Source organism: Staurois parvus, unplaced genomic scaffold (genome assembly GCF_062004578.1).
Source record: "Staurois parvus isolate SC_StPar_1 unplaced genomic scaffold, SC_StPar_1.0 ptg000009l, whole genome shotgun sequence".
Classification (NCBI taxonomy): Eukaryota; Metazoa; Chordata; class Amphibia; order Anura; family Ranidae; genus Staurois; species Staurois parvus.
Window position 1 is genome coordinate 10,134,406 of NW_028317805.1, and position 12,711 is coordinate 10,147,116.

Consider the following 12,711-nt stretch of genomic DNA (forward strand, 5'->3'; position numbering starts at 1 on the left):
ATACACTGCCTCACTCTGCTCTGCACATGCTCAGTTGCTTTCCATTTCAGGCATTTTCTGCCGAATTTGTAGAGGCTGATCTGTAGACAGTCTTAAAGTGGAATTAAAGTCTCCTATCCTTAAGGACTCATTCACACCTATACGTGCATGAAAACGGATGGAAAATGATGCGAAGCTTTCACTTGCAGAGACATCAGTTTACATGTGCGTTTCAATGAGTTTTATATACATTGCCAATTCCTGCGCAGAAAAAAATCTGCACATGATACTAGTGTTGTGGTGGGAACGGGGCACATAAAGATCAATAGATTTGGTTATGCCCTTGCAGAACACGTGCAGAAAAACTGATGTCTCTGCACCATGGTGTGAACTAACCCTTACAGCCAAGGAAGCGGTTTCTGTTTGATCTGCAACTGCCATGGTGCTGCACATGCGATCAGTTTTGACACCAGCCATTTGATGGATTGCCAGTTTGGTTAGGGACACAAGCAAATGTGACAGTTAGCAATCCTGGCATTCTAGGAATGTAATTATTTTTGAAACTATTAAATCGATGGGTCTAGTTCCACTTTATGATTTACTGGGGCTCTGGGCTTCAACAGAATGGCAGCCTCCAATAAGAAGTAATAGGAGCAATGCTGGAGGCAAATTTCAATGCACACTCATTTTGGTAGCATAATTATTAATGTGGAATGTGTGTTCCTTGCTAAAGAACATTATTTTTTATCAAGTTGTTATGGGTAAAGTTCCACTTTAATTGCCGATTGTTTTCAGATTCCCGTTGTGATATGGACACGGATACTTTTTCACTACTTAGTAACTTATTGACCAAGAACAAATGTGCATCCACTGGCATATTGGGTCACCTTATACGTATGCAATTCTCCAAGCTTGTAACTCATTACAAGGACAAGAATACCAGCACTAGAGCTTGCACCTTCAGAAACAAGAATACCAGCACTAAAGCTTGCACCTTCAGAAACAAGCTAGTAATGGAAGTTACCATAATTAAGACAACAGTTCTCTATGAATGTTACAAACAGCAAGAATGTAATGCAGAAGAGTATATTTACTAACCACATCTTTTCTGTAAAGCACTTCCAAAATGTTGCTCAGCAGCTGACAACAGGCCTCGGGCTCCTCCTGTCTTTCCAAGTGATGCTTCAGCTGATCGGTCATCATGGGAAGGAGGATGTCTCTGCATTCTGAACACAATAGGGTTGTTACTCTCTGTGAGAGTGGATGATCAACAACCTAGTATAATTAAGAGGGGTTGATTTACGAAAATGGGAGTGTGCAAAATCTGGAGCAGCTCTGCATACAAACCAATCAGCTTCCAATTTTTTTTGTCAAAGTTTACTTGAACAAGCTGAAGTTAGAAGCTGATTAGTTACCATGCACAGCTGCAGCACATTTTGCACTCTTCAGTTTTAGTAAATGAAGCCCAAAGCATATCTATACCCAAAGCAAAAATATGTATTTCCACCCAGTGATGTGGCCAGGAACACACCTCCTGTTTTAGGGTGTCTCCACTCTGGATGGAGGAGCAACTGAGACACGTTTGGAGAGCAGCATTGTTGATGTGGAAAGAGTGCAGTGTTAAACTGGGTATCCACGCATGCAGTTTCCCCTATCCACGCAAGTGAGAGGGACGGAGGATTGCTACCTGCTACGACAATGTAATCTGCCAGTGGAAACTCTCCTCAGAATACATTGATTGGCTGCAGCCACTGATCCATGAAAGCTTTCCAGTGTGACCACTCAACAGAAGATAATTTACTTTAGACGCACCAGCAGATTTAGATGGATTTGACAAAAAAATGAAAGTCGAACTCTAGCTAAAACGTTTTATGCAGTTACAGCAAATGTTTGGGTTTCTTTTGGGATATTTTACATAACTGAATAAAGGCCAATTATTGTTAGCAGCCCTGTCAGTTAATGGTATATATCAACCCTCTACTTTTCACTTTTGCTAGACAGCTTGGTCTTTTAAAGGAAGATGAAATATTACAGGCTTACTAGCCTGATCATAAGGTGGTAAAAAAGGCAAAAAAAAAACAAAAACGAAAGCCACCACATTTATGGATTGGTAAGTGGCAGTATGTAAAATATTTACATTTGGGTTTAGGTACGCATTAAAGTGAACCAGTCAGATCCAATCTAATACTGATCATGTACCTGTGACACTCTTCAAAGCAATTACTATATGTAGCCCTTGGATTCTAGGCCCAGACAGTATGTCAGGCTATAACAAATCGGCACCAATAAAAATGCTTACAGGGACAACGTGTTTGCCTATAAGATGATCACAAGTATTTCTAAGTCTCATAAGCACAAACGGAGAAGATTTTACAGATGCTTTAACATGTAACTTCATCTTTTGCCATATTTCTGACATATTTAGAACAGTAAAGTGGAACAGATAACTAACTTTGTAAAGGGAAAACTCCAAGCAATATAAAATATGTAGTCATAAGTACACCAAGAGAAGCCAACCGATGACCTAATTTTGCCTTTGTTTTTAGACAAACCTTTTATTTAAAAAAATAAAATAGAATCTGAAAAGTATAAAACGTAATAGAAAAAGGATATAGAAAATTACAGCTAACAGTAATAGCTGAGGAAGATGGGAGGAGCTGGGAACCATGTGAAAGGACTCCAAAGTGTCTCGAAAAGAAGATAACTTGTGCTTGAACATGTTGGCATCTATTCATTCATACAACCGAAAAGTTTTTGGTGGACGAAATCTTTGAAAAATTTGGGGATGTACAGTTTTTTTTTTGTTTTTTTTTTTGTTAGATTAGCTTTGATGAAATCAAATGAAAATGTAAGTTCGCTACAGGTTTATGCCACACATACCTGTCTAAAGTCAAGTCTCAAAGACAAAAAAAAAAAAGGAAACAAATACATGTTTCAAATAAGTTGTGGTCTAGCTACATGCTATTTAATAAATAAATACAATTACTAGCTGTTAGTTAAGAAGCCAACACCAGCTGGCATCCTTAACAACTAGTCAATAGCTGGCTGTTAAGAAGCTGGCACCCACCGCGTCCTTAAACCCACAACAGTAAAATAAGTCTGTATATGCAGTAAAGCATGCTTGTTATACTCACTGCATTGTGTAAAAATGCAGTTTGCTCCTGACTTCTCTGGTTCTCCCCTTCTTCCAGTGCCACCATCTTACTTCCTGATAAGACATATTGTGTGGAGTCACTCTGCACATGCTCAGTTTGGTGTGTATTGCTAGAGATTTTTTTTTTTTTTGGGGGGGAGTGCATGTGATAAGCACAGGGCACAGGGCCAATCAGCCCTGTCCAGACAGAGGTCCGGGGGTCCTGCATCTTCCTACACTAAAATAATTGTATTTCCATGTTCTGTGTACTGTGGGAGACCAGATATAATGAATGCAGGGCCCTGGGTTTATTAACACTTTATCAACAGTGGCAGGGCTGTGGAGAAGAGGCCCTTGTCCTCATCAACATGTCAACACGGGGACAAGGTGTGTTGCCCAAAAGGCCAGGTATGGAATGCTGGGGACCACATGCCATTTTTGTAATTTCACATTTAGAGTCTCACTTTTGGACTCCCCACTGACAGAAGGGGTTGTGTCATTGCTGATAGGGAAGCTGGAAGCAAGCTGGAAGGTACTGACTCCCTAACAACCAGCAGCCCTCAGCTGAACTGTCACATTTAGCAGTTGAAGGAATACCACTGCTAAATGTTTCACTTCCTGCTGCAGCCAGAGGTCCAATCTGCATTAAAATAAGGTGCAAAAACACATGTTAAATACCCCAAAATAACAATTTAACTCCTGTGGAAATTGTTTTTTTGGTCATCAGTCTCCCTATTGGAAGCAGAGTTCATATAAAATATGGAGACTGTGATAGGAGAAGAGGATACAAGTTCAGGTGGGAAGGAAATACCCAACATAAATAGCCAGTAAGCAAGGCAAAGTTTTGAGCCCTCAAGTGTTGTTTTTGTTACAGGAGTCTTTTAGATATGGATGTCATGAAGGCTTAGTACAGAATGGTGAAAATCTCCTAAATAATGACAGGCAAAAGAACTGTTGAACATGCTTTAGAGAGGAACAGTGAAAAAGCATCTAGTCTGCCCTGCCATGGCCTATATAGTTATCATGCGAGTTGCAAATACTATAGCTGAACCCCTGTAAGAAACTAAAGTGCTAATAAAAGCACAAAACAGATCCTGAGATGATGACCAAATCAAGGCAAAATAAGTTGGCCTTCCCAAAAGCAGATCAATTGATCCGTATTTTAAACACAGCCAAGAATGTGCATAGCTGCCCTCTGGAAGCAGACAATGCATCCCTTCTCTTACCTTATGGTTCTCAAAAGTACCTGAAATCAAACACAGAGGACCACACAGACTCCTTGAAACAGCAAGATGAGAAACACAGGCAAACATGGTATTACTGTTTGCACTACATATACTTTCAGGAATATAAAGTTATTCTTTCAAATGACAGATCCCCTCTCAGTCTTGCAAAATCTTAATCATCCTTATATCCCTCTTCCCGTCCCCTTTCACTCTAATACACTTCCTACCATTGTCTCCACCCCACTTTTTTCCTTCCTTTACCCCCTGCCGTACTGTCCGCATGGTTCCCCCTCCCCACACACATGCTCTTCCAGTTAATTTTCTGATCTTTACTGATCTAGTCTATTTTTGTTTCAATCACAAGTCATTGTTAAAACAAGGAACAGGGATGATGAGTGCTTATATACAAAACACTTTATAAATATAGTTTTATGAGATTTTACTTATCCCTAATCACTCTGGCCCTCTGACCACATGTACAAGGAAAAATGTTTTGTAAACCGAATGATCTGCTCCATTGTAAACTGCAAGAGGTCTCGTGCCTATTGTAACACTATGATACATTTGTGAAGCATGCTGTATTACCTATGAAAAAGAAAAACACCAAAAAAAAAAAAAAAGCAAGTCAACCACAAACATCAGATGGTGGCTGTAAATTCTGACCTCTGATCAATTGTTCTGTAGAATGATCATGGCAAAAGCATGGATAATCATTTTGGCTAATCATTGTTTGTGCAGTAACAATATTCCTAACACCCTTATCTCAAGACAAATATAGTGATCATCTGGAAAATCTATTGCTGATAATCAGTTGACCACCACATCTGCCAAGGTCACAGACTGCCTGTAGTTATCTGATCCAATTGTTATTAGACAGAAAACAAAAAAGAGAATTTCATAGAAGCCTATACAATGACTGATTTTAAATAGTTGGGTGAGAATTGCATCAAACAAAAAAGATACATGTGAAGGGTAATCTTAGTGACATTATTAATCTCTATAAAGAGGCCCCATGCACATTCTGGAGTTGTGAGCGATGCAATAGACCAAAACAACCTGCGGTGAATATCAATAGAACCCACTGACAGAGCATAGTCAGATCAGAGATAGAATATTGTCTTGCATCTCTTGGTTCTTAGAATCAGGAATTCCGTGTGATGTACAAAAGAGTTCTGTTAAGCAACCCAGGGGCCTCACAAATAACTATGTCAGTACTGGGACTTTAAAAATGCAATCCTCAAGCAAAGGTTTGAATCTAATGCATGACTATGGGGAAATAAAGGCACTTCCCCCATATTTGAGAAGGATGTGCTCTGTAATGGTCTATAAAATATGTCTACATTACATAAATGGGAAGTAAATCTTTCCTTGGCAATCTAAATTGCCCCTTAGGCTGCACTGAGTGCAGTTAATGTGGTCACCAGATATGTGTTCTATTGTGGACCTACAATATTTGCTAAATTTACCATTTACATCAGCAATGACTACAAGGACAATACTCCCAAAACCTGACTCCTCTAAGAAGCTGTATTCTCTGTAAATGGAGCATTTGGATTACAGAATAGAGAAGATTTACCAATGTAGAGGACAAATAGGCATGGTCAAGGCAGTGTAAAGTACAAAGATTATGTACATCAAATTATTAAACATCCCATTTTTGTTTACTGTAGACAGGTAAGTGAAATTCTGATTGCTTGCTGTTTGTCACGGTCAATTATACATTGTTCTTTAACTTAATAAAGAAGTCAAATATATAGAAATGTCTTAGCACCTTTTATTATCTCTCATTTCTGTTCAGAAGCTGCCAACAAGCAAATCACGAAGATAATATAGACATTATTATTTTTATTTTTATTTTTTTTTACTGATAAGCTCACCAGCCAAAAGGCACATGTTCACCAAAGTCTACATTGCACATAGTGCTTTTTATACTGGCTGCTGCTGCCTCAACAAAGCCTGTGAGACCAAGAAGAGGGGAGAGAAAAGCTGCAGATGGGCACAGCGCTGCATTGAATGAGGGCTCAGGCAAGTAAAAGAGGCAGTGAGGGAGGATACGGATACCTAAATATTTTTCTACCTTAAATGAGAAGTAGGGTTTTTATTTTTGCTCAGTTATACTTACCTAGGTGGATGCAACATCGGTCCAATGCTGCATCTGTCCCCCGCTGGGTCTAAAGGTGAGAACTCAGCAATCAGATGACCGCTGATCACGGAGTTCTCTCACAGCCGCTCTGAGCAGAGAGCAGTGACTTTCAGTCACCATCATCTGCTATGCCCCCCAGGGCTCACTGGGTTGTGGAGAGAGAGGGAGCGGCTGTCTCACACTCTCAGTGGCTCACTGAAAGGCTGTGAGCCAGGTGCTGTTTCAGACCCTGCTGTCAGCTGAAAATGAATCACAGGGATACAAAATTAACTGCACTCTTGTGATCCATAGGAGTACAGCCAAAACAGCTTTGGCTGTACTACACCTTTAATGCAAGGAATGCACAAAAGGTAAAAAATGTTTAAGCTTTATAACCACTTTAATGGCAAATCTTTAGGTGGACTTTATTAACCATTAGCCGCCCGGCCTATAGCCGTTTGGCGGCCGCAAAAATGCTGTAGCTTTCCGGGTGCACGCCATTTGGCATCCTCCCGCACATGTGCAGTTCGCGCGGTTGCAGAGCCGCGATCTGTCACCGGCCGTGTACCTCGGACAAGGCCGATGACAGATCTGAGTACCGGCCCCCGTTGCCGGTACCATGTGACCTGCTGTGACCAATCACAGCAGGTCACATGACAGTTGTATATAATGGATGGCTTCATTCATGCCATCCATTGTATACTACTGCCTAGCTGTGAATGGTCACAGCAGGTCACATGCACATGTCATGTGATTAGCTGTGGCCAAATCACAGCTAAGCACAAAAAACAAACAAAAAAAAAACCTGAATGATTCGATTTCATTCAGGTAAATGCTTGCTTATAGCAAAGTAATGCTTTGCTATAAGCAAATTGTGTAAAAAAAAGAAATAAAATACTGATCACTTCCCCAAAGTAGTACAATGTTACTATGGTAACATTGTACTACTTTGGTCATAGTAAAATAGGAAAAAAAAATCTTAAAAAAATAAAAATAAATGTAATAAAAAAATTAAAAATAAAAAAATAAATAAAAATTAAAAAAAAATATATATATATATATAATTTTTTTTCATACTGTCACCAGTCAGTGTTCCTGTTCACCGCCATGCCAGTTATATGATGATGCTGTACTGCACTGGTGACAGAATGTAAAAAAAAAAATAGTGAAAATAAGTTTTTTCATTTTTTCATTTTCCAAAAAATGACAAAAAAAATACAACTTCAAAAAACTCGCCATTCCTCTTATGAAGTACGTCGGACTGTCTACTCTGCAAAAAGGGGTCATTTGGAGGATATCTGTACTATTCTGACATTCTTGGACCTCAAGAAATTAGATTGGCTGTCATTACTTCAGGATTGATCAATATTCAGATCTATACCATAGTTTGTGAACTCTATAACTTTCCTACAAACTAAATAATACATCCTAATTTGGGTTATTTTCACCAAAGACATGTAGTAGAATACATCTTGGCCTAAATTTATGAAGAACAATTATTTATTTGTAAACTTTTATAACAGAAACAAAGAAAAACGTGTTTTTTTTCAAAATTTTTGGTCTTTTTTTTGTTAATTTAGCAAAAAATAAAAACCCCAGCGGTGATTAAATACCACCAAAAGAAAGCTATAGTTGTGTGCAGAAAATGATAAAATTTTAGTTTGGGTACAATGTTGTATGTCGGCGCAATTGTCATTCAAAGTGTGAGAGCGCTGAAACCTGAAAAATGGCCTGGACAGGAAGGGGTAAAATTGCCTGGTATTGAAATGGTTAATGGTGTTAAGTCCTGTTTCAACACCAATTAAGCCACTTTTTTAAAAAAAGAAATTTAAATTGAGGAGCACTGTGGTCAAAATGGCAGGAAGTCATGGGGGGAACTCTAGCTCCAGCTTCCCCGCTGCTCACCACCTACCCCTCCCTGACACCCCCACCACCCACTCTGTTCAGGAGTACTGTGAGCTCTAATGTTCTCTTCCTTCTCTTTCACAAAGTTGTGTCCACGATAGCTTGGGCCTACAGGAAGTGGGTTGGATGATGTAGGCCAACATTCAACACAGAAAACTAGCGGCACTAGACCTCAGAGTGGTATATCTGTAGGGAAAGTACTGGGATCAAGATATGTACTGAAGCAACTGCTACTATATTTTAGAAGCACTGAAAATTGTTAAAAAAGAAAAAAAATTCCCTTTTAAATGCTTCCACAGTATACCAAAACCTTCACCGGAACAAAAACTAACCAAATAAAATACATTATCTGGCTTCTTTACTTCTTTCACAGCATTACACAGCACAGTTGTGCAGTAAGGTAAGTAACCAAATAAACACATCCTCAATAATCTATCTTTCATGGGTTACAGTAGTTTGCTTCAGGTTAAAGAAAAATTGTAATTATATTTGGAAAAACAGTGTCACCTTCAAATCATGTAATAAAAAAAAGTTAGCAATGAAGAATATAAAACATCTGAATTAGCCATCTGAAGAGGGGCAACAGGTTAGCCTGCACAATAAGAAAAGTAAAGGTGAAGAGAAATGTTTTTGTTCAGTCATGTACATTGTGCCAACACTGCTGCATTTTAACAAGTGCAACCTTGAAGCTCCTTGTAATTGAATGATTCCCCTCTTCAATAAAAATACTTTAATCATATTCCATGCAGAGTACTTCATTGTAGAAGAACATCATCAGACAGAAAATATACGGATTCATGCAGAAGCTGCTGCTTACCAAGCTGGTTGAAAAGGTCACTGTGTATTATCTCAATAAGGCAATAGAGCTTCTGCCGCACAAGACGTTCTCTTGGAACATTCACAATGAAGTCTGTAAACAACTTGCTGCAAAAATAAACAAACAAATGGAGACAAATTAATTGAAAAACATAGCCTATGCTTGTTTTGAACTGTATTCCTGGACATTTACAGGGCTACTAAAACAAGCATTACATAATTGCTCTCAAGATGATTCTTAGGTGAGTATTTATTAGTTTTATAGACACAGAATAACATATTTAAAAATTGTAAGCATACTTCTGATCAAGTAAACGACATGTACGTTCACAATGACAAGTCACCATTCTGCTCAAAAGTTGATGAAACAGCATCATTATAATAATACGGAGTTTCTACCTGTAAAATGCTGGAATATATGCCCCTGCAACTCACTACAAATAATGATGGAAGGCTTGAAAACAGTTACAGCATTGTAATGCATAATACAGCTTTATTTTCTCAGGTTTTCAACCAACTTGCTGTCAATATGACACAACAGGAAGCAAATGGTATCAGCACTTTTTTTACTTAATATAAAACTTTTGTATTATTGTTACTTTAAGCAGATAAGTTAGCATTCAATAGAGCTGAGCTTTAGGCTAAAAACAAAGCAGCTCGCACAACATGTGATATATAAATGTGGCTAAAATTCTAAAAGAAAACATGCTGCGCTAATTCACTTAAAACATATAAAATAGATGCCCATTGAGAATAGTGTCTTCTACTCTAATCCCTTTCACAATAGGAAAAAAACATGCCACACACAGTGAGAAAATATTACAAGCCATGAAGGGAATGAAAAAAAACAAAATAAAAAACAAACATATATGCCCTTAGTTCACTGATAAGTGTCAACATATGTGGAATACTCAAACGTTCAAAAAAGTCCCACAAAGTACCAGTGAAAGATCCATATTATCATCCGTGGGCTAAATCCTATAAGTGAATCCACACCATTACAGTGTTGCAAAGTGGGCACTTACCAGAGGAGAATGACCCTAATGCTGGATGTTCATTGCAATATACATGTAGCTCAATTCATCAGAGTCTCCCCCACCTTTCAAACATATCCACCTCATTAAGCCAGTATATGTGCAGGAAAGACAAAACTGGATACTCCCATACTGTAAACCAGATAGAAACCACTTTATGAAAAACAATTAAAGTTTCTCACATTTGTTATGCAAGAATAGTGCTTTTCAATCCCGATTAGCAGTATAAGTCGCGCGTGGTGACGTCAGATGCTTTGTCACCACGCATGATGCATACTGCCAATCGGAATCTGGATTGTTTGACCGAATAGTGCTATAGTGTAGTGGATTCACTAGGAGGATTTTGTCCATAGATGATATTATGGATCTTTCAATGGCACTTTTTGGGACTTTTTTGATCTTTTATGTATTGCACTACTGTTGATACTTCTCATCAGTGAACCAAGGGCATTTAGAAGTGTTTTTATATTTCATTTTCTTTTATGGTTTGTAATATTTTCTCACAGTGTGTGACACGTTTTCCCCTACAGAGAAGGGGACTGGAGTAGGAGACACAATTGCTAATAAGGATATATTGTATATCATTTGAGTGAATTAGAGCAACACATTTTCTTTTACAAGTCTAGAGTTAGACACAGATGACAACAAAATCTGATATGGGTTCTGATCCAGCCCTATAAGTGAATTGATCACGCTCTGTATCCCTCATTGGAGAGATTTAACCCACTTCCTGTCCCAGTGAAACAACAGGGATTATGGATAGTGAAACAGCGCTGGGTCAATCACCACTGTCACACAAGTAATCATAGTCCTGTATAATCTTCACACGCGGTTTCCCTACCGGCAGCTGATCAAAGTTCCGTGGAGTGAAAACAAGGCATATATATATATATATATATATATATATATATATATATATATAGATCCATTGTAAAGTTCATACAGAGCAAATTATAGAATCACTTTAATCCTCTACTCTCAGTCTGATATCTGCTTGGGCAATTATGTAGAAATAGCCTTCAAGCAGTTATATTAGCAATTTTTAAAAACCGCCTTATCACCGCCCTAGCAGGTGATGTCATATGCAGGCTGACTCTCGAGGCTTTGGTGTCTCTTTCTTATGTGCTCCTATACTTCTTATGTTTGGTAGTATATGTCTGCCTATTTTAAATAAAAAATTGATACAACTCCATTGCGGTCCTTTGATCTTCTCCGGAGAGAATATCTGTTTATTGCACAAGAAGATGCCTTCTGGTATCTGTCACATTATGCTGAGGAGGCGGTGAAAGTATCCTACCAGTGAGATGAGTGTGAGCAAACAAGTGTGTATGGATCTCTGGAAAGTGAGATCAATATTTTTGGTAAGAGGCTGATCATGTATTTGGTGAAGGAATCATGTTTGCTCACCACCTTTCAAAATTTGATTGAATCTCGGAATATATATGTTGGACTGAGCACTTTTTCATTTTATATGGCTGGTTTCACTTTTCATATGGCAGATTGCACTTATTTATTATAAAGTTGTGGTTTGTTAGCTTTTTTGCCTTGAGATGGTTCACAAGTGTATATTGTATTGCTATAAATGTAGAGATGAGCACCAAGTGTAGGTTTAGATTGTTATAAGGTTATTATTCCACTTTTTTGGGGGCATCACTCTTTTTGGCTTTTGTTTCACAAACCACAAGTAATTTTTTTATAGAGTGTCATTATTATTACCTTAGGCCTTGAAGTCAAACCTGTGCATTGCCCAAAACAACACGTTCACTTAACTGAGGGTTAAACACTCTTCTCTTTCCCTCAAGTGACAGAGAGCTTGGACATAGCAATTGGCCACACATATCCCCATCATTGTTTAGTTTATACATCACTGTTTAAACTGTCTATAAGTAAGAATTATACTCAGTTGCGGACTGGAGAAATAGGTAAAAGATGGTAAGGCCTCATTTACATGGGCGTTCTTAAGTGTACAGGCAGTCCTATTCATGTCAAGTGGGACACAACAGCTGCATGGACAATCTGACATCTGTTCGGGTGCCAGTGCGTGTCTTCGAACTGTCTTCATTCAGGGACACGCACCCACACAAATGTCAAAAATTGGGAGCAGCAGCTGTTTCTTAGCAGCCACTGTGTCCCAAATGACAAGAATAGGACTGCCTGCACACAAATGCACAGAACACCTGTGCATCCCAGGCAGGCAAACACAGCCATTGCATGGGAAACTGCTTAAAGCGGAGTTCCAGCTGAAAAAAAAAAAATAAAGGTCAGCAGCTACAAAAACTGGCACCAGCATCTTCAGTGTGGGCGCCCGGCTGTGATAGCTCGCAGCTGCACAGCCGGATGCCCGCTGCGCATGTGCGAGAAGCACTGCGCTTTGTGATTGGCCCCGTAGTCTTCTGGGACTGGTCACGTGTCGCAGAAGACTACGGGGAGAGAGGAAGGGAAGGACAACTTCTGCTTTCGACCACCTAGGCAATCACAAGGAAGTAGGAGCGGGTA

The 12,711-nt window shown here is 38.9% G+C and overlaps 1 protein-coding gene across 2 annotated transcripts in view; it reads right to left on the reverse strand.

Moving 5' to 3' along the window:
* The window catches only part of DOCK1 (dedicator of cytokinesis 1), a 536,657-nt gene that overhangs the window by 307,151 nt on the left and 216,795 nt on the right, over positions 1-12,711 (reverse strand). For both annotated transcript variants that reach the window (XM_089669568.1, XM_089669578.1), the window contains exons 25-26: positions 9,183-9,289; positions 1,078-1,205 (exon numbers count right to left, since the gene is read on the reverse strand). In XM_089669568.1, the coding sequence (XP_089525694.1) occupies positions 1,078-1,205; positions 9,183-9,289 (235 nt within the window). The remainder of the gene's footprint in view (positions 1-1,077; positions 1,206-9,182; positions 9,290-12,711) is intronic.